The sequence below is a fragment of the Sparus aurata genome, chromosome 16 (assembly GCF_900880675.1).
Source record: "Sparus aurata chromosome 16, fSpaAur1.1, whole genome shotgun sequence".
Lineage (NCBI taxonomy): Eukaryota > Metazoa > Chordata > Actinopteri > Spariformes > Sparidae > Sparus > Sparus aurata.
The window spans coordinates 8,380,687-8,403,270 of record NC_044202.1 but is presented as its reverse complement, the minus strand read 5'-3'; the positions used below and the strand labels follow the sequence as shown (position 1 = coordinate 8,403,270).

At 46.2% G+C, this 22,584-nt stretch overlaps 1 protein-coding gene across 19 annotated transcripts in view; it reads right to left on the bottom strand.

Annotated features, from left to right (window-relative positions):
* Positions 1-22,584, bottom strand: part of tnika (TRAF2 and NCK interacting kinase a) — a 63,549-nt gene that overhangs the window by 17,522 nt on the left and 23,443 nt on the right. For 6 of the 19 annotated variants that reach the window (XM_030443246.1, XM_030443248.1, XM_030443250.1 and 3 more), the window contains exons 3-16: positions 14,824-14,880; positions 13,701-13,826; positions 11,973-12,083; positions 9,628-9,718; positions 9,016-9,146; positions 8,847-8,901; positions 7,983-8,061; positions 7,718-7,893; positions 5,826-5,892; positions 5,541-5,739; positions 4,438-4,554; positions 2,804-2,890; positions 1,769-1,981; positions 889-1,413 (exon numbers count right to left, since the gene is read on the bottom strand). In XM_030443246.1, coding sequence (XP_030299106.1) covers positions 889-1,413; positions 1,769-1,981; positions 2,804-2,890; positions 4,438-4,554; positions 5,541-5,739; positions 5,826-5,892; positions 7,718-7,893; positions 7,983-8,061; positions 8,847-8,901; positions 9,016-9,146; positions 9,628-9,718; positions 11,973-12,083; positions 13,701-13,826; positions 14,824-14,880 — 2,034 coding nt within the window. The remainder of the gene's footprint in view (positions 1-888; positions 1,414-1,768; positions 1,982-2,803; positions 2,891-4,437; positions 4,555-5,540; positions 5,740-5,825; positions 5,893-7,717; positions 7,894-7,982; positions 8,062-8,846; positions 8,902-9,015; positions 9,147-9,627; positions 9,719-11,972; positions 12,084-13,700; positions 13,827-14,823; positions 14,881-22,584) is intronic. The other 13 variants (XM_030443254.1, XM_030443255.1, XM_030443261.1 and 10 more) reach the window with 3 other exon arrangements.

Here is a 22,584-nt window from a genome sequence, read left to right as displayed (position 1 = left end):
TCAGCATGTAGACGTTATGGTTAAGGTAAGGGTTAGGGGCTGGGGAATGCATTATTTCAGTCACAAATATAGAAGTACAAAGATGTGTGCGCGTTCCTATACATGTGTGTTCTGGACAAGGGGCTAGCACTCTGCTCCAACAGATCTGACACAGGTCTGGGATCCAAAGGGAGAGCCATACGGGGAGCAGCGAGGGGTTGAGGCAGGTGAGATGAGGAGGGTAGAGGAGGAAAAGTGGTTTGAGTGGAGTTGATCGTGGAAAGGTGAAGGGGATCCGTCGTCTGTGTTGGTCACAAGTATCTCAGGAGAGATTTGAGGGGGCCAGGGGGATAATGGGCTTGAGGATATAGGGGAGTGAGACGGGGAGTAAGACTGGGGGGAGTAAGACGGTGAATTTTGTGGAGAGGTGCGTGGAGATAGGCCCAACCAAACAGGTGGAGTGGTTGGAGTGCTGGGTGGGAAGCAGTGAGAGGATATCTGGTTCAGGTTCTGTCTGAGCGTGCCTGCCGGGGCAGAGGCAGACAGGTCAATCATAGAGGAGCTTCTTGCATTCTGCCACCCTCTGTCTCCTCTTCTGTCCATATCAGAAGTAGGGAAACAAAGGCCATTCTTATCAGGGACTTGAAGAAAATTGCCTCTGTTGGAGGCAGGTGAGTAAGAGTTTCTTTGTCTCGGTAGGGCAGAGTAGAGAGCACTGTCAGGGAAGGATTGAGAGAGGGGGTCAGTTGAGTCAAATGGTGTGACCATCCAGTCCGAGGGCACCATAAGGTTCTCGGCACTGGCGGCTGGCATCATCCCTCTCTGCCACCCTCCCTGATACTCCGGTTCTATATCTACATCTATTCTATGGCTAGGTGAGTGCGACCTGCAGCGAGAACGGTCACTAACCAGTTTGACTGCAGGAATGGAGATAGAGTTGGATCCAGACCGGGGTTCCTGGACCTGTCTTGGGGACTGAGGATAAGGTTGAAGGGCCTTAAGTTGTGGGTCGGGACACATTAGCCCTTGGATTGCTGCCTGATTCGGGACAGAGAGAGGCCTATCTCTAGACTTATCTTGCTGATTACTGGGCCCCAGAGCATAAGGGTTGGGCACTGGATTAGACTGGTTGTGTTCCTGGACTGGCACTGGGCTGCGCCCTCTCTGACTGAGTTTCTGAGCCCTAAACTCTCTGACTTGCTGACTTATCTCCTGCTTCAGCCCAGGATCTAGGGGTTCTCCGGGGTCGAGTGAAATGCGGATATTGGGGAGGTGGTTGGAGAGGGGCTGGGCACCATGGGATGGGGTTCGCCTAGGGGCCTGAGCTCTGTGCTGGCCTTGAGAGCCAGGGGATGAAGCCGGTTGGTTGAATGACTGGTGATGTCGTAGTTTGGAGTGGGGTGGGTTACCCTGAACATGCTGCTGCTTCTGGACCTAGGAATCAGAGTCAGAGGAGGGTAAGCAACAAAACCAACACACACACAAAGCTGACATCACAGTGCGATTATCAAAGCAGCAGCGTTAATTCTCAAGCATCTTCGGATTTAACAGGCGAGGACTCGCCACTTTCCATTTTCTACTTTCCTCACAGGACCGCTGCTTCTAGTAAGACCTGCTGAATAAGACATTAACAACACAAGAAGGCCACTTGGTGTGTATGACGCACAACAGGTGTCGATTCACAAGCAGTACCGGGATAATCGCCAACACGTGCACATTATGGAAAATAACTCATTAAATAATCACAATTGCATGCATGTTTTTGTACATCATGCATGTTGTGACTTACCTCTTTAGCCCAGGCAGGCTTGTCATTAGGATTGATGATATCTTTGTAGTGGTAGAGCGGTTTCTTCTCCGCTGGCCTTCCCTCCTGCTGCTGCTGCTGCTGTTGCTGCTGCTGCTGCTGCTGTAGAGACACCAGGTAGGCTCTCTCCTGCTGGAGCTGCCTCTGTAGCCGCTCCGCCTGTCGCTGCTCCTCTACCTGCTTACGCTTGTACTCCTGGAGGGAGAGAGGAAGAGCGGGTGTGGGGGTGAGTGACGAGAGACGGACCCGTTTAGAGTCACGCATTCACAAAACATGCAAAACGGAACTGAAATGAGCACAAATGTCGTGAACTGGAATTCACGTATATGGCGCACAACATTTTCACAATTATGATCACTATTATGGAGCTGATGGTGGGTAAATGAGACGAGGAAATCACTGGACACAAGGCAAAGAGACAGGGGAGAGGAAGTTGGAGGGAGTGATGGGGAAGAGGCCAGTTCTCCCACACACTCCTGGGTTTTGGTCTCTGGAGTTCACATGGGTTGGATCTCAAAAGGTTTCCTTGCAGGTTTTTCTTCAATAAATGTATCCTCAAATGATTAGTGGACAAAAACTACCCCCAAAACATACTGAGAATTCCTGACACTGATAAAGGAAAGACTGGGGCAGTGAGAGAAACCCCGTGTGGGAAAGCAACGATGTCCTACTTTCGCTTGGATGTTCTCACTTTGTGTGGGCCAACATGATTGGGGCTGACAAAACAGTTTTTCGGCACCCTGTGGGGAATCCTTTGAGATCCAGCCAACTTAACGGTACTGTACATGCAATCAGCGATCTGTATTAATTCAACTCAAGCATTAGAGATAAGCAATTCAATGTTTTCCGCCTCGTGTTTTCCTCAGATCTGTAGCCAACAGGTTGAGTGACTCAGACTGTGGACTCCCTCACAGTCAGTTCCTCTGTACAACTGCCACTCGGGTGCATGCAGTGGGGATAGGGGGCCACACAGCACAGATGGGGAGCAGTAGTAGCACGCAGGAGGGCTCTGGTTACCAGCAGTAATGCTTGTTCCTGTAGTAGCTGCTGCTGGAGAATCTCTAACTGCCTCTGTTCCTCTTCCAGCTGTCTACGGATATACTCCTGAGCAGCATGTCGGCACAAAGGAGATAGAAATAGACTGAGACAAAAATCAGGAAATCTGAACATCCAAACACAGACAGAGGGAGAGGAAATACAGAGATGGAAAGAATAAATAGAAAAGATAATCTCCCGAGGTGGCTGTGAATACGGAGAGTAGATGAGAGTCAGGAGCCAGATGAAGCGAACAGTTGTGATGTGTTACAAAGGAAAAAAATGACAAAGAGGCAGGGACAAAAAAAAAAAAAAGGTTTGAACATATCTTTCCAAAACACTCGTAAAAGCGTGGGAGGAGTGCAACAGAGTGATAAAGAGGGACCAGGACAGACAGAGAATACACACCAGAGCAGCAGGAAGTTCAATGAGAGGACAAGGAAAGGAATTGTTAAAAGAGGGCAGGAAAGATGTAGAGGGAAATATACAGAACAATCATATCACGTACACAAGCCACGGAAGATCTTTTCACCATAAACTACCGGTTCAATAGTGTCATACCTGTATTTGTTAGTGCCTTATAATATTGCCAGGTAATATTGTGGAGGGCATGTCTTTGATTTTTATCCTAAGGGAACTACTGACACAAAAGAACAACTTTTACAGAAGTAATAATATCTTGCTTTATTGAGACCATTTTAACCTTTTATTGGTTATGGTTATGATTTCTTGGTATGGGAACCTTTTCACTGCAAAACAAAATCTACAAAATCAATTGGCACACAGGAGACGTCCAAGATGGAAGTTTTGCAGCCAGCTCTGACCGCCCCACTTTTGGAGGAACTCTTTTCTTTTCTCTTTCGGACGAAAAAAAAGTTCTCCCGGGGTAAAAAGCAGGTTTAAAATTTGTCCTTTGTTCCAAGTGGAATTGATGCGCGTAATTTGCACTAAACCTTAACGGCCCTGCTCAGCTGGACTTTATCAATGGCCATCATTCCGATGGTTTAATTCTTTTAAGGCACAGATACATCCTTTTCGTTTGGATGTTTGCTTTAGCTGTTGTGATCAATGTCCCGTGTCCTCTACTGTAAATCGTGGGACAATAAAGATCCGAACACTGCACACTGCTTTACTCAGTTGTTCTTTTGAAAACTTCAGGGAATGTGCTTATTCGCCTTAGGCTAACTGCGGTGCGTTGTTGCAACAATATCTGATTGACAGGCTGAAATATGGCTGACAAAAGATGGACATGTTGACAGAAGCTTGGAAGAAGAAATTGTGGGAATTGCACCCACAGTGGGGACTGAGCCACGAGCACAGGAACACAATGTATCATCAGATTAAAAGTGTCTGAAATGGCAATCCTGACAAGAAAAAACATGAGGAAAATATGACTTTGAGGGCATTTAAGGAGACGAGTACAATCACAGTGAGTCAGGAAGACGAGGGGGGGGGGGGGGACGTTGCCTTAAAAGGAAACGGAAAAACAAAAGAAAACTTCAGGGCAAGTGAGGGATTGTGGACTTGTCATCGTGTTTCACACTCCTGCGGCACCGTACTGTCTGTCTGCATACAGTAATATCTTCTTAATATTATACTACAGTAAGTGTATGAACCTGTTCTCTCTCTGCATGCCTCCTCTCCTCCTCTCTGCGGAGCTGCTCCATTTCCTCGTAGCGCCTCCTCTGCTCCCTCTCATGCTGTTTCCTCAGCTCGCGCTCTCGCTGCTGCTGCTGTGAGGAAGAAACGGAAGCACAAGAAGCTTCAGAATCACAACACAATGACTTCCTTGTTTTTTTTATTACGGCATTTTTATCCAGGATACAAACATATTTTAGTACATTCGCATTCGCTCACACAGAGCCACAGGCACACACTTGGCCCTGAGCTGTGGGGTCATGTTAGTCGAGTCATGGTGCTTAGCCGTGCATTGGGAGGCAAACCCTAGTGGGAACCCAGAGAGAGCGCACAGATTATGGGCTAAGGATTTCTTTCTGTAAGCCTGCTCTCTGGAACTAAGAGAAGGACACTGGGGAAAGGGCTGCCTCTATGTGTGTGTGTGTGTGTGTGTGTGTGTGTGTGTGTGTGTGTGTGTGTGTGTGTGTGTGCATGACTGCTCTCCTCCTTCTCCTGCAGCCTCTACCAACTGGCGAAAAAGACTTTTAAATTGCCATATTGGGACAAAATGATGTTTAAGAGAAGAGAGCGTGAAGAGCCAAACAGAGGCGATGCACCTGGCTGCGGCCTGCAGAGCGGAGCAGGGTCGGACGCCAAACATCTAATCCCGCTCACCGTGGTTTTAATTGGTTTAACTGGAAGATTTGGACGGGGCTGTGAGCCTTGAGTGCAGAACAGGTAGATGATGTATGTGTGGTGAACGATTTATTATTGAAAAAAAACAAAACACATCTATATTTTTAACCTGCTTACTTCTTATTGCTTATTAGCTAGCTGGGGTTGTGGGGTACGCTTAGGCAACGAGAGTAAATAATAATAGCAACTAGGTGGTGAAGTACCTAACTGACAAGTGAGCTAACTAATCTTTATTATTGATTAATGCAGCAACAAAAAGTTTATATTTAAAAGAAGGGGAATCTGACTTTTACTCTGTTATTATCACCAGAGGTAAATATCCATGTTATAAATAGCTGCTGTAAAATGAATGCAGTCAACAAGGTCAAAGGTCACGGTTAATGCCTCAACCACCTCCCCTGCTTACCTCCTCCAGCCGCCGCCTCTGCTCCTTCTGCTCCTCGATGCGTTTCTGTCTCTCTGCCAACAGTAAGCGCTTGTGCTCCTCGTTCTGCTGCTGCTCCAGCTGCTGCCGCCGCTGTGCCTCCGAGCGCTCCTTGTTGGCCAGCTGGAGGCGCAGGAAGTCCCGCCTCAGGGTCGACTCGCCGGGTATGTTGATGATGGAGCTGGGGACAGGACGGGCGAGGATTTTTGAGTTCGCGAAGGGACTTCAAACGTTTGTGTTTTGATGTTTGTGGATTAAAATACTGACCTCGGTTCACCCATGTCTCTTTCTTCATCCTCCTCTTCACTGCCGCTGTACTCGTACTCCGTCTCATCTGACGGAGGGGAGGAAAACGTCAGAGTAAGAAAAAGAATAAAACTAAAGTGAGCGAGGTAACGACCAGCAGAGAGCAAAGTCATTCCACTTCACTTTTTTTATTTTTCACTTGAACTACTTTTGTTCATTACTAAACCGCTCACGATTTTGGCATTCCTAGATTCTCTCCCCCCTTCAAGGCACTTTTTCTTTCAGCCACTTTAAATAAGAGTATAAATTGTAATTTTACTGTGTGTAGCGAGGTGGAGAGCATTAGCTCGGAGCTCTCTCAGTCGAGCGGGGCTTAAAGCACAACGGTTGCAGAAGCCGCCCGGCTCGCTCTTCCTGAGAACACATCCACACGGACCTGTCCTCTGAATGTGACAAAGTGACAGCTGGAGAAAGCCGCGGTCTCTACAACGACGAGACATTTCTATACATCATCGTGACGCCCGCCCTGCAGCATGTTGTCTCTTGAAGCGGTTAATGTGGTTCTTACTGCCGCGGCTCTGCGCCCCACTGTCAGTCTATCACCCTGACTGGGTGGGTGTCTGCGCGTCGCGCTGCAGTGCAATGGAGGTCTGTCACTTTTATTTCCTGCCCAAACCATGAATGTGACACCACGTGTGTGAGAATGCGCCTCTGCATCTACATCTGCAAGTGCATTACAGCCCACACTTACGGCCATATTTATTTGTGCAATGAGTGTGTGTTTTTGTCTTTCTTTGTGAGTGTATGCGAGCGAGTTGGCCACAAGCTGAATGTGATGTGTGGGCCTGCTGCACTTTGAAGTTACAATCCTTAAGATTAAGGTCGTTTTCAGCAATGGCTATTTAATGTTTAAAGATTCTTTCACAGGGTTTGCAGGGAGATCACTGGGATAGTTACTGTGGAAACGATTATGCGTGACACTTCGGGTGCTCGGCAAAACCAGTGTAAGCAACAAAGTATCCTAATAACTGATGCACCAGCAGCACTTTCAAATCTCGAACCTAGATCCATACTGAGCATCCTGTTTCAATGGAAAACACAGAAAGTCGTGTCTATAATTCACGAAGGAATCATAAAAAGCGTGAGTAAGGTGGATATATTTGTTTTCATTGTTGGAGGCAGGGTTCGCCATCCGATGCAGGTTTTAAATTGCGTTAACATGCATGACGGTTTGCAAATTATGTATGTATGTAATCCAACATTAAGTTATTGCTAAAGCATACCAAGCATTTATTATGCTTCACATTAAAAGCACTGAACTGGCAAAACAGGAGGTGGCTTTTATTGTGAAACAGTCACAGTCAAATACTTAAACCGTGCACGCCATTAAATAAGATCGTGCTTGCTAGTTGCGAAGTGATCCGAAAAGGCCGATCCCTGGCTGACTTCTCATGAATAACAGCGTCAGTGTTTAGCTGCGCTGAAAACAGATACACCTGTTTGTCTTTCGTTGTATCTGGAGCTGTTCAATCACTGTTTGTTGGACTTGTCACATCCCCACCACTGGAGTTGCCAAACAAAACCAGGACTACAGAAGCACATCACTTTAAGGATCATAATAATCTCGACTGAAAATAATTTTGTGACTGCAGGTTTTATCAGCAGGTTTCAGTGTCAAATAATCCAATCAAACACTCGGAGTAAGAACCACTAATATGCCACAACTGTGTGATATACAATGTTATCATTATAAGCTGCCATCTATCGGGCTTATCTTCCTAATGAAACTGTCGCTCCACACACACACACACACACACACACACACACACACACACCATCATCGGTGTAAATCTACTTGCTCATCTGCTTTTAAATCCATATTGTGTGTGTCTGCAGCACGTGTCGCTCCTCACCCCTCTCTCCCCTCTTCTTCTTGGTGCGGTCGATGTGGTCCTTCAGCTGGATGCGGATCTGCCTCTCGTTTGGCAGGTCCCTGATGAACGGGTGCTTGAGGAGCTGCTCCGTGCTGGGTCTCTGGCCGTGGCTCTTCACCAGGCAGCTCTCAATGAACGACTGGAACTTCTTCGACCTGAAAACCAACACCAAAGAGTACATTTTAAAAAGCTGCTGTAATCCTGCGGTGTGATCGTCCTGCTTCTGACGCCGACGCACACTCACCACTTCTTCGACTTGAGTCTGGGGGCGGGGTTGCGCGGGATGAGGAAGAGGGCTCTCATTGGGTGCATGTCGCACAGCGCTGAGGAGGCAGAAAAAAAAGAAAACAGGTGGGTTAGGGCGAACGTTTTCCAGCTAATTGCGCTGAACATTATCGAGGCATATAGTCAAAGCCAGCCGGAGTGAGCCCTCACATGATCAATACATGCCGTCGATACTGATAACAATCCAGCAGCTTTACAAAGAAACATACACACTTGGGTCTTGTTGCTGATAAATCTCACTGCGTATGTGAGAAAAGTCGTATAAAACTCTTTGTGGCTCCAGAGGAAGCTGCATGTAATCTGTTAGATTGCCTCTGTTCATGTCAGTCAGATGCCGAGCGGCCATTGTGGGTTATGTAGGCACCAGGTTTAACTGTAGCTGGTATCTTAATTAATGCTATCACTTTGTTTTAGCCTTCGTGCTAAACACACGTGGACGTAACCACAATCCTATCCTGTCAGACGCCTTCTTCCCAAAATGCAGCACTGCACTTTCCTCGACGAGAACAAGAACTGAACAACCTTGATAAAAGTAAACAATGTCCTCTGTGATTACTGTGTTCAGGGGCCGACTGCAGCTTCGGGCGGACTTTCACCAAAAGTTGCTTTTTTTTTCTTTTACTGAACCAAAATTATAATCATCAAGAAACAGAGAGAAGAAGAAATAACCAGTTATATCTCTGCTCCTTGGCCTTCATTAGAATTACGGCTGCGTATGAGCTGCATTTGCACCGGACTGAAAAACGATCCGGCGCCTGATTACAGCAATCTCACGCAAGAAATGGTGTGAGGCAGAGGTGTGGGTTAATGACTGGGTACGTACGTGGTGCTCCTTCAGCCATCTCTATTGCCGTGATTCCCAATGACCATAAATCACTCTGTAATGACAGAGACACAGTGCATGAATACTCATGTGAGTGGTTTAAAAAAAAACACAGCAGACAGACAGACAGACGGACATCTATTCAGCGGACAGGAGGACGTCGACGCACCTTGAAGTCGTACGTGGCGTCGGGGTTCTCGTCACAGGCGATGACCTCGGGCGCCATCCAATACGGCGTCCCGATGAAAGTGTTCCTCCTTCCCACTGTTCTGTCCAACTGGGCCGAAACACCGAAGTCCACTGTGGGGCAAAACACACACACACACACACACACAAACAAAACATTGTTTTTCACTGTGTTCTCGTTTCAGCGTGTGTGCGCGTGCTGATTTGGAAGCGCACCAGTGGGCTTTACTGAATTCGATAATGGACTCTAAACAGGAACGAATTGCCCGACCTGCAATAGCCTGCGCGCACGCAAACAGACACACACACACACACAAACATTTTATAATCCCCTCCCCACTGGGTTTTTGGGGGAGAGCGAGAAAAAAAAGAGAGACAGAGTTCCTTCTTCAGCAATCTGCACCACGGACAGTGGCAGAGCTACAGAGAAACGAGAAGGCCGGTATTCAGCATAAAAGAAGAAAGAAAACACACACGCACAAACACACACACATGCACACACACACACCTCTGAGCCATCTGAAACTTTACACCTCCTCCTGCCCTCCCAATCCTAAAGCCGTTTTTGTCAAGCGAGGTTGGATGACAGACTGACCTAGTTTGACCTCTGCGTTCTCCGTCAGCAGGACGTTCTGTCCCTTGATGTCTCTGTGGATGACCTTGTGCTGATGGAGATGAGTCAGACCCTGCAGACAGAGACACACGGTGAAGGAACGCCCGCCGCAGCAACGAAGCCAAGTCACGGTCATTACGATTTGTATCACATGAAGTGCCCGTTTTTGAAAAGGAGGCGTCTTTGAGCAGGAGTGGGATCTCCAAGGTGGCTCCTGTGTGGCTGACCTTGACCTCTGACCTCTTTCTTACAAATGCTGCTAGTATTAGTCTCATCAGTGGTTTCAGTTGTTCTAGAAGTAGATGTAGCAGCAGAAGTATTTTTCGTACATGAGTATCCAGTATAGCCTGTCTGTGACTCTTATTATTCTGTCAGGAAAATCAACTAACCAACTATTCAATATACAGAAAGAACACATGTTTGAATTCAAATTATTATAGACGTTATCTTCGAAATTAAATGCATGAAATTGTCCTTTTTCCTATCTCAACATACGTATAATAAGCTAAGCAGATTACGAGTTTGCGTCAGGTAATTTTGCTTTAGAAGTTCAATCATTCTTATTTTAGTGAGGCCTCTTTTATCGACTGCAAAGCGACTGAAGCGTCGAGAGGAACACAGACGTGCGAGACAGCCGGGAGACGGAGAGAGAGAGAGTATGTTGAAAAGGGACGGAGGGCAGACGAGGAACCAAAAATAGGAGAGAGAAAGAGAAAGACAAAGAGGAAGAAGAGAGACAAAATGTGAAGGGACAGAGGCAGACAGAGAGAGGCAGACCGAATCCGAGCAGGACGAAGAGGAAGCGCGGAGCACGAAATAAGATGAGAGACGAAGGGGGTGAGAAAAAAAAACGGGAATAAAAGTGGATGAATTGAAGCCATTGTTGCCTCAGTTCACAGCAGCACTGCGTCTAACTGACAAGATGCAGTGATACTGCCGCGCTCTGTTTGAGGCTGTGGCCCTCAGCAGAAAAAAGAAAACGCACAGCACCAGCTCAGGCCGATAAGACGGGGGAGGAAGAGGAAGATTTTCTGGGAAGATTCAATTCATTGCTCCAAAAACAGAGATATCATGGAACACAAACAACTGGTGATTGCTATCTAAGAACAGGTCCGTTATAGAACACAAAGGGACGGTGAATACTATGGAGGGAGGCTTCACAAGCAGAGAAGAGAATTAGATTAAGTTGAATTAATGTGTAAGAAATAATAAAGAGGATCTGTACAAAAGTAGTACTAAATCCACCGAATAAAGGATATTTTCTTTTATATATATTGTACATATTCTTCACATTTTATTTGTATTTTCTCACTTTTTAGACATAATAAAATGCTTTTTATGATATAAGCCCTTATTTTAATTCAGACAACCGAGAAAGCACTGTTATTACGGTGGCCCCCGAGGGTCAAAACACAGCAACATTTCCGAAAACAGCTTTTCAGAAAACATTTGTGATTTTCCGAAATGTTGTGTTTTGACCCCCCCAGGGCCTCCGTACTTTATCCTATTTTCTGGGAACAAAAACAGTTGACTGAAGCTTTTATCGGCTTCCTACGGGTTTATTCAGCTCTTGTGTCGGGAGCTACAACAGCGGCTGTTATTTCGCATCGACTCGCGTCATAGATGCCAGTAAAACTCAACACGTTATCGCTCAAAAGTGAGCAGTGTCCTAACATGACACGGTGCGACTGTTTTGTCTTGGCTTGACGCTGCCTCAGGACCGCCTGCAGCCGTTGAGAGCAACTGCTGCGCTTGGCTCCAATTCCTGTTCTTTTTTGTTTTTTAATCCTTGATTGCGATGAAAGAGCCTGACCGTAAAACAACTGCAATTTTGTTCTTGTTGTTCAACTTCTGCTTCGCCAGTGGTGGTGATGCAGAACGAAGCTGTGCGAGGGACAAGGAAGTCATTTAGGGGAACCAAAGCATAAAAACAATGGAGAACGACTGCAGCTGTGGAACGAAATGATGTGTGCACATTCATTTTACAGCCGTGTATATCAGTCAGAATTATCTGAACTTCTCCATGGAGATTATCTGGTTCAGAATTGTAGGGCCTTGTTCCCTTTGTGTAGGAGGACTCTGACATTAAACAGGCCTTGTAATTGAAAAGAAAATGACATCAGCAAATAAATAAAAAGGGTACATTTGGAATAATCCAAAATCAGAGGCGCTGGTGATAGTTTTCCGCTTTATCGTCGTTTATTTGGTGAACTATTATGAACCATCACATTTTTCTTCGTTCATCCAGCAGGAAAACATCATCGAGGATCTCTCCGCCTCTTCACCACTCTTGACATTTTATTTTACAGCTGTGACTTGCCACTCACCCTGAGAATCTCTCGGCAGATGTAAGCGGTCCACTCCTCTTTCAGAGAGTTGCCCTTGGTGTTCTTGATCAGGTCCGTCACCGAGCCCGCTCCGCAGAACTCCATGACCAGCTACGAACACACAAGGTCGATTATTGTCTGCTCAGCAATCAGTTCTAAACAAGCCCAAATCTCAAGGAGCGTCTGACCGAGATAACAACGGAGCTGGTTAGGAATCATATTTGTCTATTTATGTATATATCACAGGACTTTCTGGAAATCTGTTCCTCATTTTCCATATGTAAATCAACGCACTGCACATTTCCCTACCGGTCTTGCACCTAATCATATTAGAGCCCGACCGATACAACAACAGGCCGATATTGTGTTCCAAAATCAAGTTATTGCAGCTTTATATAGTTCTTGGAATGCACATAGGCAGATGTGCTAAAGAAATGTGTAGGAAATTATTTGTCTGCAGGATTTTTAGTATAATTGGCTTTACATTTCAGAGTTTCATTGTTCAGTTTTCTATTAATGTGACTTCTCAAAGACGACTGTCATCTTTGACAACAGCGCTGCAATTAAAGATCATTATCAAAATCGATTTAAAACTGATCAAGGTAAAATCGTCCAGAGTGTTCATTTCGCTGCAACTGTAACGACAGAGAAAGCAACCACTCTTTCACATTTGAGAAGCTGGAACGGTCGAATGTTTGGCCCTTTTCTCCGCTAAAATGAGGATTCATAAATTCATAAAAATTCATAATAAAATCACAAAAAAGTATAATTTGATGTAGTATCTGCCCCAGAAATCCGGTTTTCATTGGGGTTTATTTGGACTGGTGCTGATGCCTGTGCACAAAATGAAAAGGGCTTTCTTCAACTTGTAAAAGAAAAAACACAGTACCCATAATCACATTATTGGAAATGCGATAGTAATACAGAGAGCAACACACATTAACAACACAGCCATCAGACCGGCGACTCACTAAACGGGGTCACGAGATCACATGAATGAATCGAGTCCAAACCTCTTGACCCAAACACAATGTGTCCCATTCTGTCCATCCCTTCTCCTTCCCTCTCCATCCTTTGCTGCCCCGCGCACTCATCTCTCCTCTCGTCAGTCATCCTTCCCAGCATTACATCCCCCCCCCCCCCCCACAGATATCCGGGCAAAAGTTCAGCCGGTCGGTTCTGGCTCTGCTTCAAGCTCCCCCTCATCATCATCATCATCATCGCTCTGGATTACGGGCTGAGAGGAAGCTGGCGAGGAACAGCCGACCCCTCTCGTCCAGGAGGAGCGAGTGTGCTCGGACAAAAGGGGAAAAACACTCGTACAGTATGCGTCGACATGAGGGGGATACATGTCAGAAGCACGCGAACATGCAACTCATGCTCATGTTTACCACACACACACACAGGGAAAACAGGCTGTTGAGTCAGGGGGAATTATGCCGGCAGTAGATCAGGCTGCTGTGTGCATATGCATCTGTGTGTGTGTGTGTGTGTGTGTGTGTGTGTCCTCTCATTGTTGTGTGATGGATGCTGCAGGATCAGAGGAGAGAGGGCTCCCTCGGATCGCGTTAACACGTGATTTATTGCAGCCAGCCGGCCGCGCACTCGCTCGTTGAGCACACAGCAAAACTATACACTCTTTTAAATCCAAGCGTGAAAAATGGAGAGTCACTCTCACTGCGCAGACCGCATCCACCCCTCTAAACATGAAGATGAGGAAGCACGTACCCAGAGCTGGTCGTCTATGCCGGGAGGGTTTTTCTTGACGAAGGCTCCGTAGTAGGTGGCGATGTTCCGGTGGTGGCTGTACTTCTTCAGCATGTTAATTTCCGCTTTAATCTCCTCTTCCTCATCCTGACACACACACACACACACACACACACACACGTAAGAAGAGGAAAATCAACAGGCGTTATGAAACAACCCAACGACCTCTACGCGTGGCCCCCCTAGTGCATCTTAATAAGGAGAGGGAATAAAGTTGTTGCCGGGGCCCGTTTAAAACTCACACAGCTGGGCCCTAAATATCCCACAATAACAGCATTACTTTTTAATTGCTTTTGTTTAAGGGCGGCGGGGGGGTGGGGGGTGGGGGGGGTTTTGCCGCCGCGAAAGCCAAAAGCGGTTGTTTGAAACGAGCCCGTTTGGTTACTTAAAAACATAATTTCTTATTCATGATGCACAAAATTATGCAGTGATTACGGCAATTTGGTGTTCATCACGCATGAAGACAAAAAACATTTGTTTTAGTAAGCCGATTCTGTACAGTGGCGGGCTCATTTAGTTAGCAAATTGTCTTTGCACTTCATTTAATTTTCATTAATTAGTAGTCATTCATTTCTATTGTATTTAAGCAGATTCATTCACACGCCACAGCCATTCATACCCGTGCATTTGTTTACTCCCTGCTCACACTCTTCTCTCCCTTTTGGTGATTCTGCACACCTGCATGTGTTCACATCCTCATCCATTCACTCATCCATTCATGCCTCCTTTTGTTGCCTCATTCCTGCGGCCCTCCATTGTTTTCCGCCGGCAGCCGAGCGCTGACAGGGAGGCGTAGGGTGAGAGGATCTCTAAATATAGCCGAGATTCCCTCCTGCTTTACAGACACGCCTGAGACCACACTGCTGTCCTAATACCTCCAGCTAATATTACCATGGCAATAGGCCTGTCCTCATTTCCTCTCCGCCACATCGCACAAAAGCGCACGCACACGCGCCAGCACTGACTCATCGCTCATAATTAGATGACATGGTCGACGGCGGTATAATCGCTCGAGATGATTTGCCGCGCGTGGGCACATGCGCGCGCGTGAGAGAGCGCGCACGCGTGTCTGTGTGATTCTTACCCCGGTGACATCCATGACCTTGATGGCTGCCAGCTGCCCGGTCTTAACATGGCGACCCTGGTGAGAGGAGGAAAGGAGAGGGACGGTCAGAAGACAAAAAAAGATGGCAAAGTCTACACAACAGCTCACGGTTGATGAAATGGTACACGCACAGTTCTCTCTGCGTTAAATCGATCAATCAGTATTTATTTGTGTTGCATACTCAAGTTAAGGTCAGACACTCAAATACTTGGCATATGCACAGCTGTGTGTCTTTCTGGATCAATCAAACAGCACAGTACTTATTGTAAACAGGACATCCTGAAGGTAATCCGGTCCAATAAGAGACAAATACAACAGTTAACCCCAACATTGAAAATAATGATTGCAAACTGCCGTTATTCCCAAACTGATAGAAAGGTACAGTGGCGTATTCAAATCAAGCCCCTCTCGAAATTATTGATTATTTATGACTGAGTAGTGAGAGCAAAGAAATCAAAGTCAATGTCACCTAATCAATCTGTGTCTTTGGTTTGTGATGTCGCCTTTTATCTGAACTTTTCCATCTGACGTCACGTTCAGGATGGGAAGCTCAAATTCTGGGTCGATGTAACGCTGCCGTGCTCCATGTTGCCAGTGAATAAATCAAAAGGGGAAACTGACAAATCACTATTATTACACCGCTTCTCGATTGATCAGCAACCGAAAAGGTGAGGGATAGCGAAAAAAGGGACACGACTGGGTCAACGTGATTCCTCTGCAGATGTCAGCATGATCTGACTTGACTAAAAGTCAAAAACACAGTTGAGGGCGTCTTAGGACACACGAGATGGAGAAGCGAGCAAACAAAAGACGGATAACAGTCTGCACACTTGGACTGTGTTGTGTAATATCCGGGCTAGGCAGATGCCTGCGGGAGCCGGGAGGCGAGAAAAAACTGGGGGATCCGGGAGCCGAGGGGCAAAACTGAAGGCCCAAGTGGTTCGTTTGCAGCGAGAGCATCTGTGGCCGTGATTAGCTAATGAAGCTAACGGGGCTAGAGACGCCGAAACCACTGACGGCTATTACTTCCACCTGTCTGGACTGGACTGATTAGCACGTTGCAGTCTGAGCGGAGCGGCTTAGCAGCAGCGGCGCAAACAAACAAATACACAAACACACACAGCCAAGGACACACACTCGCACTGGAAACAAGGGCAGGACTGTTTTTTCCCTGGTGGAATTGTTATAAACCAGATGGCATTAATGGTCTGGCTTGAGAATCGCCTCCTGAGGGTTTTTAATCGAAGGGTTATCGTGATAATGAGCGCTCCAACCAAAACAGGAACGCTACAGTGGGAGCAGAAGCAGATTATGGATATTAAAAAATAAAAAGTTTGTGGTGTTATTGCCACGCGATTCATCATGGCTGGAGTGATTTTTTTTTTTACAGTAACAGGACTTCTCCGCACCCCCGCTGCCGGTCATTAGTCACTCTCGCCGCCTCGCAATCCACTTTTATCTCGTTTTTTTTTTAAACAGATCAATTGTGCTTGCAGGCTCACCGGAAACCCGCTTTAGTGGACGATTCGCTTTGGAGTTGGAGCTTATTCAATAAATACAGTTATTAACTGAAGAAATGTAGGCGACTTAATAAAGCTCACTTGTTGCTCGCCGCTCAATATTTTATAAAAAGCGGCAGAAACTGGCCAGCGGTCAACATAATGACACCATGAAATCTCTATTAGGGGCCAAAAAGTGATGACTGTACTTATTGTTCTGGACTGAGGTCGGTCCAAATTTGAACGGTCAGTTAATGAACTCTACAAAAACATGTAGTGATTTGAAAAATGATTTTGGGGGAAAGGATCAAACGTTATAAGCATTTTGTTTTTAATCAGATTATCTGTGACGTAGCTGTGTGGCTCTCTCCCCGTCCATTTAGACAGGGGCCCGGTCCCGTTGGGCCAAAATAACTGCCAGTGGGGCCCTTGCCAAATCGCTGCTGAGTGGCGAGACCTTTGGATTTTGTGTTTGTTTTTGATCGTCTTCTCAGAGCTTTAAGTGAGAATAAACCCCGAAACTTGCACATTTGGTGGGGTAAAAATGAGACAACCGGCAATACGTTAACACCAGAACACCAGCCGAGGTCCCTTTGAATCCCCGCGTTTAATTTCTCATCGAACGGCTCCCTGAAGAAAAAAAAAAAAAACGCTTTGAAACTTGCTGATGTATTACTAAAAGAAAGTTGGGGTTTTAATATGATAATTCATTGTGTCACAATCCGGCGCCGCACAATGCAAACTAAGCACCGCTGGATGTTTGAACACTGTGATCAGCCTCTCTCGCTCTCTCTCTCACACACACACACAGTCCAGATTCTGTGAGAGTAAAAAAAAAAAAAAAAAGAAGCTGGAAAGATTGAACAGGGATTTCTCATTAGGATCAGACTGCCCCAATTCCACGAGCACAAGGACTCGCTTTGTTGGAGACCAACAAAGGCATTACAGCCACTTACGAACCAGAAACTCGCACATACACTCGAGGACACGCATACTCATAAAAAGCAAAAAGATCCCTCTTTATATCCACTTCCAGCGCAGACAGAAGAGCTCTTGCAAAAAGAAAAAAAAAAAAAAAAAAAAAAACACCCACACATGTGCAGAAACGTCGAAGGAGGAGGGGAGGGCGAGGGAGGACGACTGAGGGAATTAGAGAGCGGAGAGAGAATGTGTCAAATAGATATTGGACATGGGCGTCATCGGGGCTGGATAAAGATTCATTACACTGAGCCACCTGACAGCTTCCCCTGCCTCCATCCCTCGTTCCCATCCTTCGAGCAGTAATGTCATCCCGGCCTTATTAAATGACCGACTGTGAAAGGAGCAACAGTAAGGAATTAGCGCTTGTCTGCTCATCTTCATCTCTCGCTCTCTCTCTCCCTCTGTCCTCTCCTCGGTCATTTATTTTTTTTCAAATCCAAAACGATGAGTCCGGGGCGGGTCTCGATGTATGAACGTCAACTGAAATAGCAGTTAACGGAGATGACGCGTCTAACAGTGATATCAAAAGCAATCCGGGGAGAGCAACCCATAAAATGATGAGCGCCGGACCCCATTAACAATCAGCTTGTCTCGTCAACAGTCATCCATCCAGCTAAAATGACAAATGTTTGCCGATCACAGCTTCCGAAATTACATGATTTGCTTTTTTCTTTTCCCCCTCCCTGTTTGAATATCATCGCGTATTCACTTATTCATTTGTTTTTTGTCGGTTGCACATAAACAAAGAGGACAAAGCGATTTAAAGATGTTATCTTCAGCTCTGGGAAGTTCTTATCTGCTTGTTCAACAACTGACAGATTAAATCAGTTGGGGAAAGTTATTTGAGTTTTATGATTAGAACAATACTGGTGTGTTGAGTGTGAATACGGAGCCAGTTAGCCTAGCCTAGCGTAAAGACTTGAAAACAGGTGGAAACTGTTAGCCTGCCTCGTAATGCTCAAAAAATATGCATATTATCACGCGTAGCACAACACGAACGACAGTAAATCTGTCCGTCCAGCTTATTTATGGTTTCTACACAAAGTCCCTGTGGTCGGTTAAGAAAACAGTAATGATTAACTCCAGGTCAAACTAGAAACGACAAACAAAGCAACCTGCTTCCCGTTTTTATGCTAGGCTAATCTAAGCTCCTCGCCTTCTGACTCGGGCTCAATCACTAACGCGCAGACGACGAGGGTGATCTCGATCTGCTCATCGAGACTCCAATCGTTTACTAAAACGCCGAACTATCCCTTTAATCAGGAGTAGAAATGTATAAGTTTGCTGCAGCCATGTGAGTGAGTAAGAAAAGATTTGACGCAGTATTTAAACTGTTTTGTCATCATCGCCCTTCGCCGGTCTTTCTTGTGAGCGCGGCTCATTGTCTCCTCGGTCCTTCCCCATTCAGAACCAGAAGCTTTGAGCCTCGCGGGCCCTGCTCATCCCTCTCTCCACTCGTTTGTTGACTGCTTTGCCTCTCTGACCTAGATCTGAGTTTTCTGCCTCTCTCTCACTCTCTCCCCCTCCCTCCCTCTCTGTTATCCCTCTGATTCTCTCGCTCATTATCTAACCCTCTTAACTTCTCACAATTTCCTCTTTATGCCTCTCGTTATTTCTCCCTCCCTCCCTGGATGTCTCGCTTACTTTCCCGTCCCCTCGCATTTTTCCGGTCTCTCATGCCTCGCAGCTCAGACCGGCAGCCTGTGAAAAGCGGGCCTTGCGTGAACATGACTGAGCTGAACGCTAATGCCGGCGAAAAGCAAGCAAATCTGACACAAACAGAGGACTCCCTGCAACCCCTTCCACTCCTGCCTCTGCTCATGCATCCAGCGCCTTCTGCAAAACCACAATGCACCGACGCGCGGGCCTCTGCAAAGCAAGAGAAAACACACACGCTGAACGCTTTCATTACAGCGAGCATTAACTTCAATCCCAACAGTGACATTTTAAATTAGGTGTTGGAAAATGATCTTCACGTGTGTCCAATCCACAATTTTCTTCCCACTTTTTCTAATCCTGTAGAGGTGTTTTTTTGTGTGTGTGTTTGTTTGTTTTTTTACCAAATATGATAGCCAAACATCTGTCACTCCGGCACGCACACACACCTCTGCACGCACACACACACACACACCCACGAGGAGGCCAGGTGCGTCTGAGTGATAACAGACTGAAATTGACTGCGTCTGTTCCGCTCGGATTGGCCGCGCCGCGATGGAGACAGCAAACTGATACCGAACTGATCTCCGATCAGCCTTCGGGCAGGCTGCATCGCGGTGGAGTCATTACTCGGCGTCGTCCCCCGCAGGTCAGCCTGTCTTCAACTACTGTATGTGTTGAGATTCAAAATGGAGTATGGGTCCCTTTTCTCTCTCTCTCTCTCTGACTGTTCCACCCACTAAAAACAGGAATATGCTTCATAGAGCAGGATCACACTGATATCTGCTGTACATTGGTTATTTAAAGGACAATGGTATGCATAATGGTTTTCTAGAAGACTACAGACCCAGCTTCCCCTATCTGTTTGTCCACGTATGGTGTGAACTGTTGATTAATTGTTTTTAACTGATTAGATCTGAAATATATCAGGAGCAGTAATCCTTCAGTCAGTCAGTCAGTCCCAGCATTTTGTGATTACTCACACACCACATCACCGTATCTCAACCACCTGCAATTTAAGGCGATTCAATGAAACATCTTCGTCATAAATACTTGTGTAAATGTGCAATCTTTAAAAAAAAAAAGTTATGGCCACAGTTGCTGATTTCCTGTTGATCTGACCTGGGCTGAAAATACTGATAATCACCATTATTATCGGTTTGTCTGGTTAGTATTATTTTTGATCATTTAAGTCGTCATTCGGTCCATAAAGTGTAGGAAAATAATGAAAGATACTGATCTCCAAACATCCTTAAGATCGTCAAATTGCTTGTTTATGTCAGACTAACACTCCAAAACCCAATCCATAATCACAAACGACAAAGAAAAGCAGCACTTTCGAGGAGAAGTTCACCCACATGAAAGTCTGTCATTATCTCCCCACCCCCCCCCCCCCGTGACTTCAGAGAGTCAAGAAAAAAAAGCATTTCTCGAGCTGCACAGCAAAAAGACAGAAAATGGCTGCGTGCAAATGATTTTAATAAAAACAGTCTTCACACCCCTGATGCAGAGTCGAGCTCACGCACCCACTTTAGACGGGGTGTCAGTTCTGCTTTTAGCCCAGCAGGCTTTCAGCTTTAAAAAAAAGAAAGAAAGAAAAAAAAGCAGGGTGTAAATAACGTCTTTCAAATCAATTGAAATCTCGGAAACCTTTACACTAGGATTACATAAGACGAGCTGTACGGAGCCCTTGTTATGTTACATTTTCACACTAGCCCCCATCTTCTTCTTCGGTTGTTTAGGAGGAACGGCGCAACGCTGTTTTCGCCGTGAACCTCCTAAAAATGTTTCGTGGTCTGTGCAACTTCCCCCAACTCTCCATCAGCACGGGGGTAAGCAGAAACTGATTGAATTATTATCATTTTTTTTTATTATTCAATGCAAACATCCAAAAATACCACAACATGCTCCTCCCATGAGCCAAAGGGGACCTCTTGATTTGTCAAACAACATTCCAAATAACCCTATCCATTAACCACCTGTCGGATTCAGTTTCTGTCAATCTACTAATACTTGTGTCCTTACGTATTTCAACTTCTTTATTGCACTTAAACAACCATCAGAAGTAAATGCACCCGGCTCACGTTCAATCGAACCACTTTCGGCATTTTACAATCCCTCATTTTCAGCAACCGCCGTCTGTTGAGGAGCAGTGCAGCTCTAACTCATGTCACCACTCCCCTTATAACAGCCCGAACTGTGGTGAAAGGTGGCGATGCAAAACACACTTCAGGTCCGACGTTACGCCGCCGTCTCGTCTCTCATCTGCCCCCTCGCCGTGCCCTCCGCGAGTCGAAGGCGTCACGCCGACACAAAGTGCACCTATTCCAGCAATTATCATCAACGCGTATAATTATGATTAATTGCATCTGCCAAGTGAAAGCAAAACGCCAGTTAAGCACTCGGGAGTGCTCGGTGTGGTGTGTAAGTACGAGTGTGTGCTGGGGGGGGGGGGGTGAAGAAAGGGGAGAGGTGTGTGTGTGTGTGTGTGTGTTTGTGTGTGTAATGATTCTCTTTTATGATTTTTTTTTTTTTGCTGCTATATGGAGCTGAATGTTGAAGGGAACACACACACACACACACACACACACACACCGCAGCACCACGGGCTGCAGAGGAAAGCATCTCTTCATCATTCTCAGCTTGCAGCCTCAACCTGCCAGCCTCTGCCTTAACACAACCTGCTGGCGGATATCATCATACCCAAAGTGCCTGTGTGCATGTGTGTGTGTGCATGATGTGTGTGTGAGCAGGAAAAAAAACACCTCTACAGCGTGTGTGCTTTTTAGTTTGTTTGTGTGCACGTCTATGCCCTTGCCAAGTCAATTACACAGAGGCCCCCCCCCCCCCCATCGGACACATTTACTATGCAGGACACTTCCTGTCGTAGCCTAGCAACAGCCTTGGCTGACCGGAGTACAGTGGGCACGACACTTTAACATACATACACAAACGCTCAAACACACACACAGATAGAAAGGAGAGGGGAGAAGACAGGGGAATAAGAGCCTATTGTCCTGACAGGGGAGCGTTGTTGTTTAAAGGAAGAGATGGGGTGAGGAGGGGAGGGGGAGGAAGAGGTGATTGGAAAATGAGGGGAGGGAAACGAGCAGAGGACTCGTTCAGCTGAAGAGAGCTGGATTTTCACAGCGCATCTGTACCTCAGCGTGCGATCGCTGCGCGGCCAAGCGGCAAGGTCAGGAGAAGACCGTCCGAATTTTACTTTTGGAAACGGCCGAGCGGATGGGCGGTTTAAAAATAGATCCCCTTGCTTTATTTTAAGCCCTGCGCGTTAACCGAAATCCGAGCACCTAGGCCAGCGGGCTCTGCATGTTTTAGCCCATTAACCACAAATGTCCTCTTCCAAAGTTATGCCGTATTAAGACTGATATCCCACTTTCTAGGGAACCACTGGTTTTTATTAGTTCGCAAAGAATTCAAATCACCTTGCAGAGACTTAAAACTTACTTTAGACAGTCATACGGTAGACTGATGCGTGTTGCGTTTGAGTTTTTTGTTGAATCTGCTGCGGCAAGTTTTTTAAAGGATGAAGACCGCCTCCAACATCCTGGAGTTTAATGCACTATTAAGATGCATTTTTTCA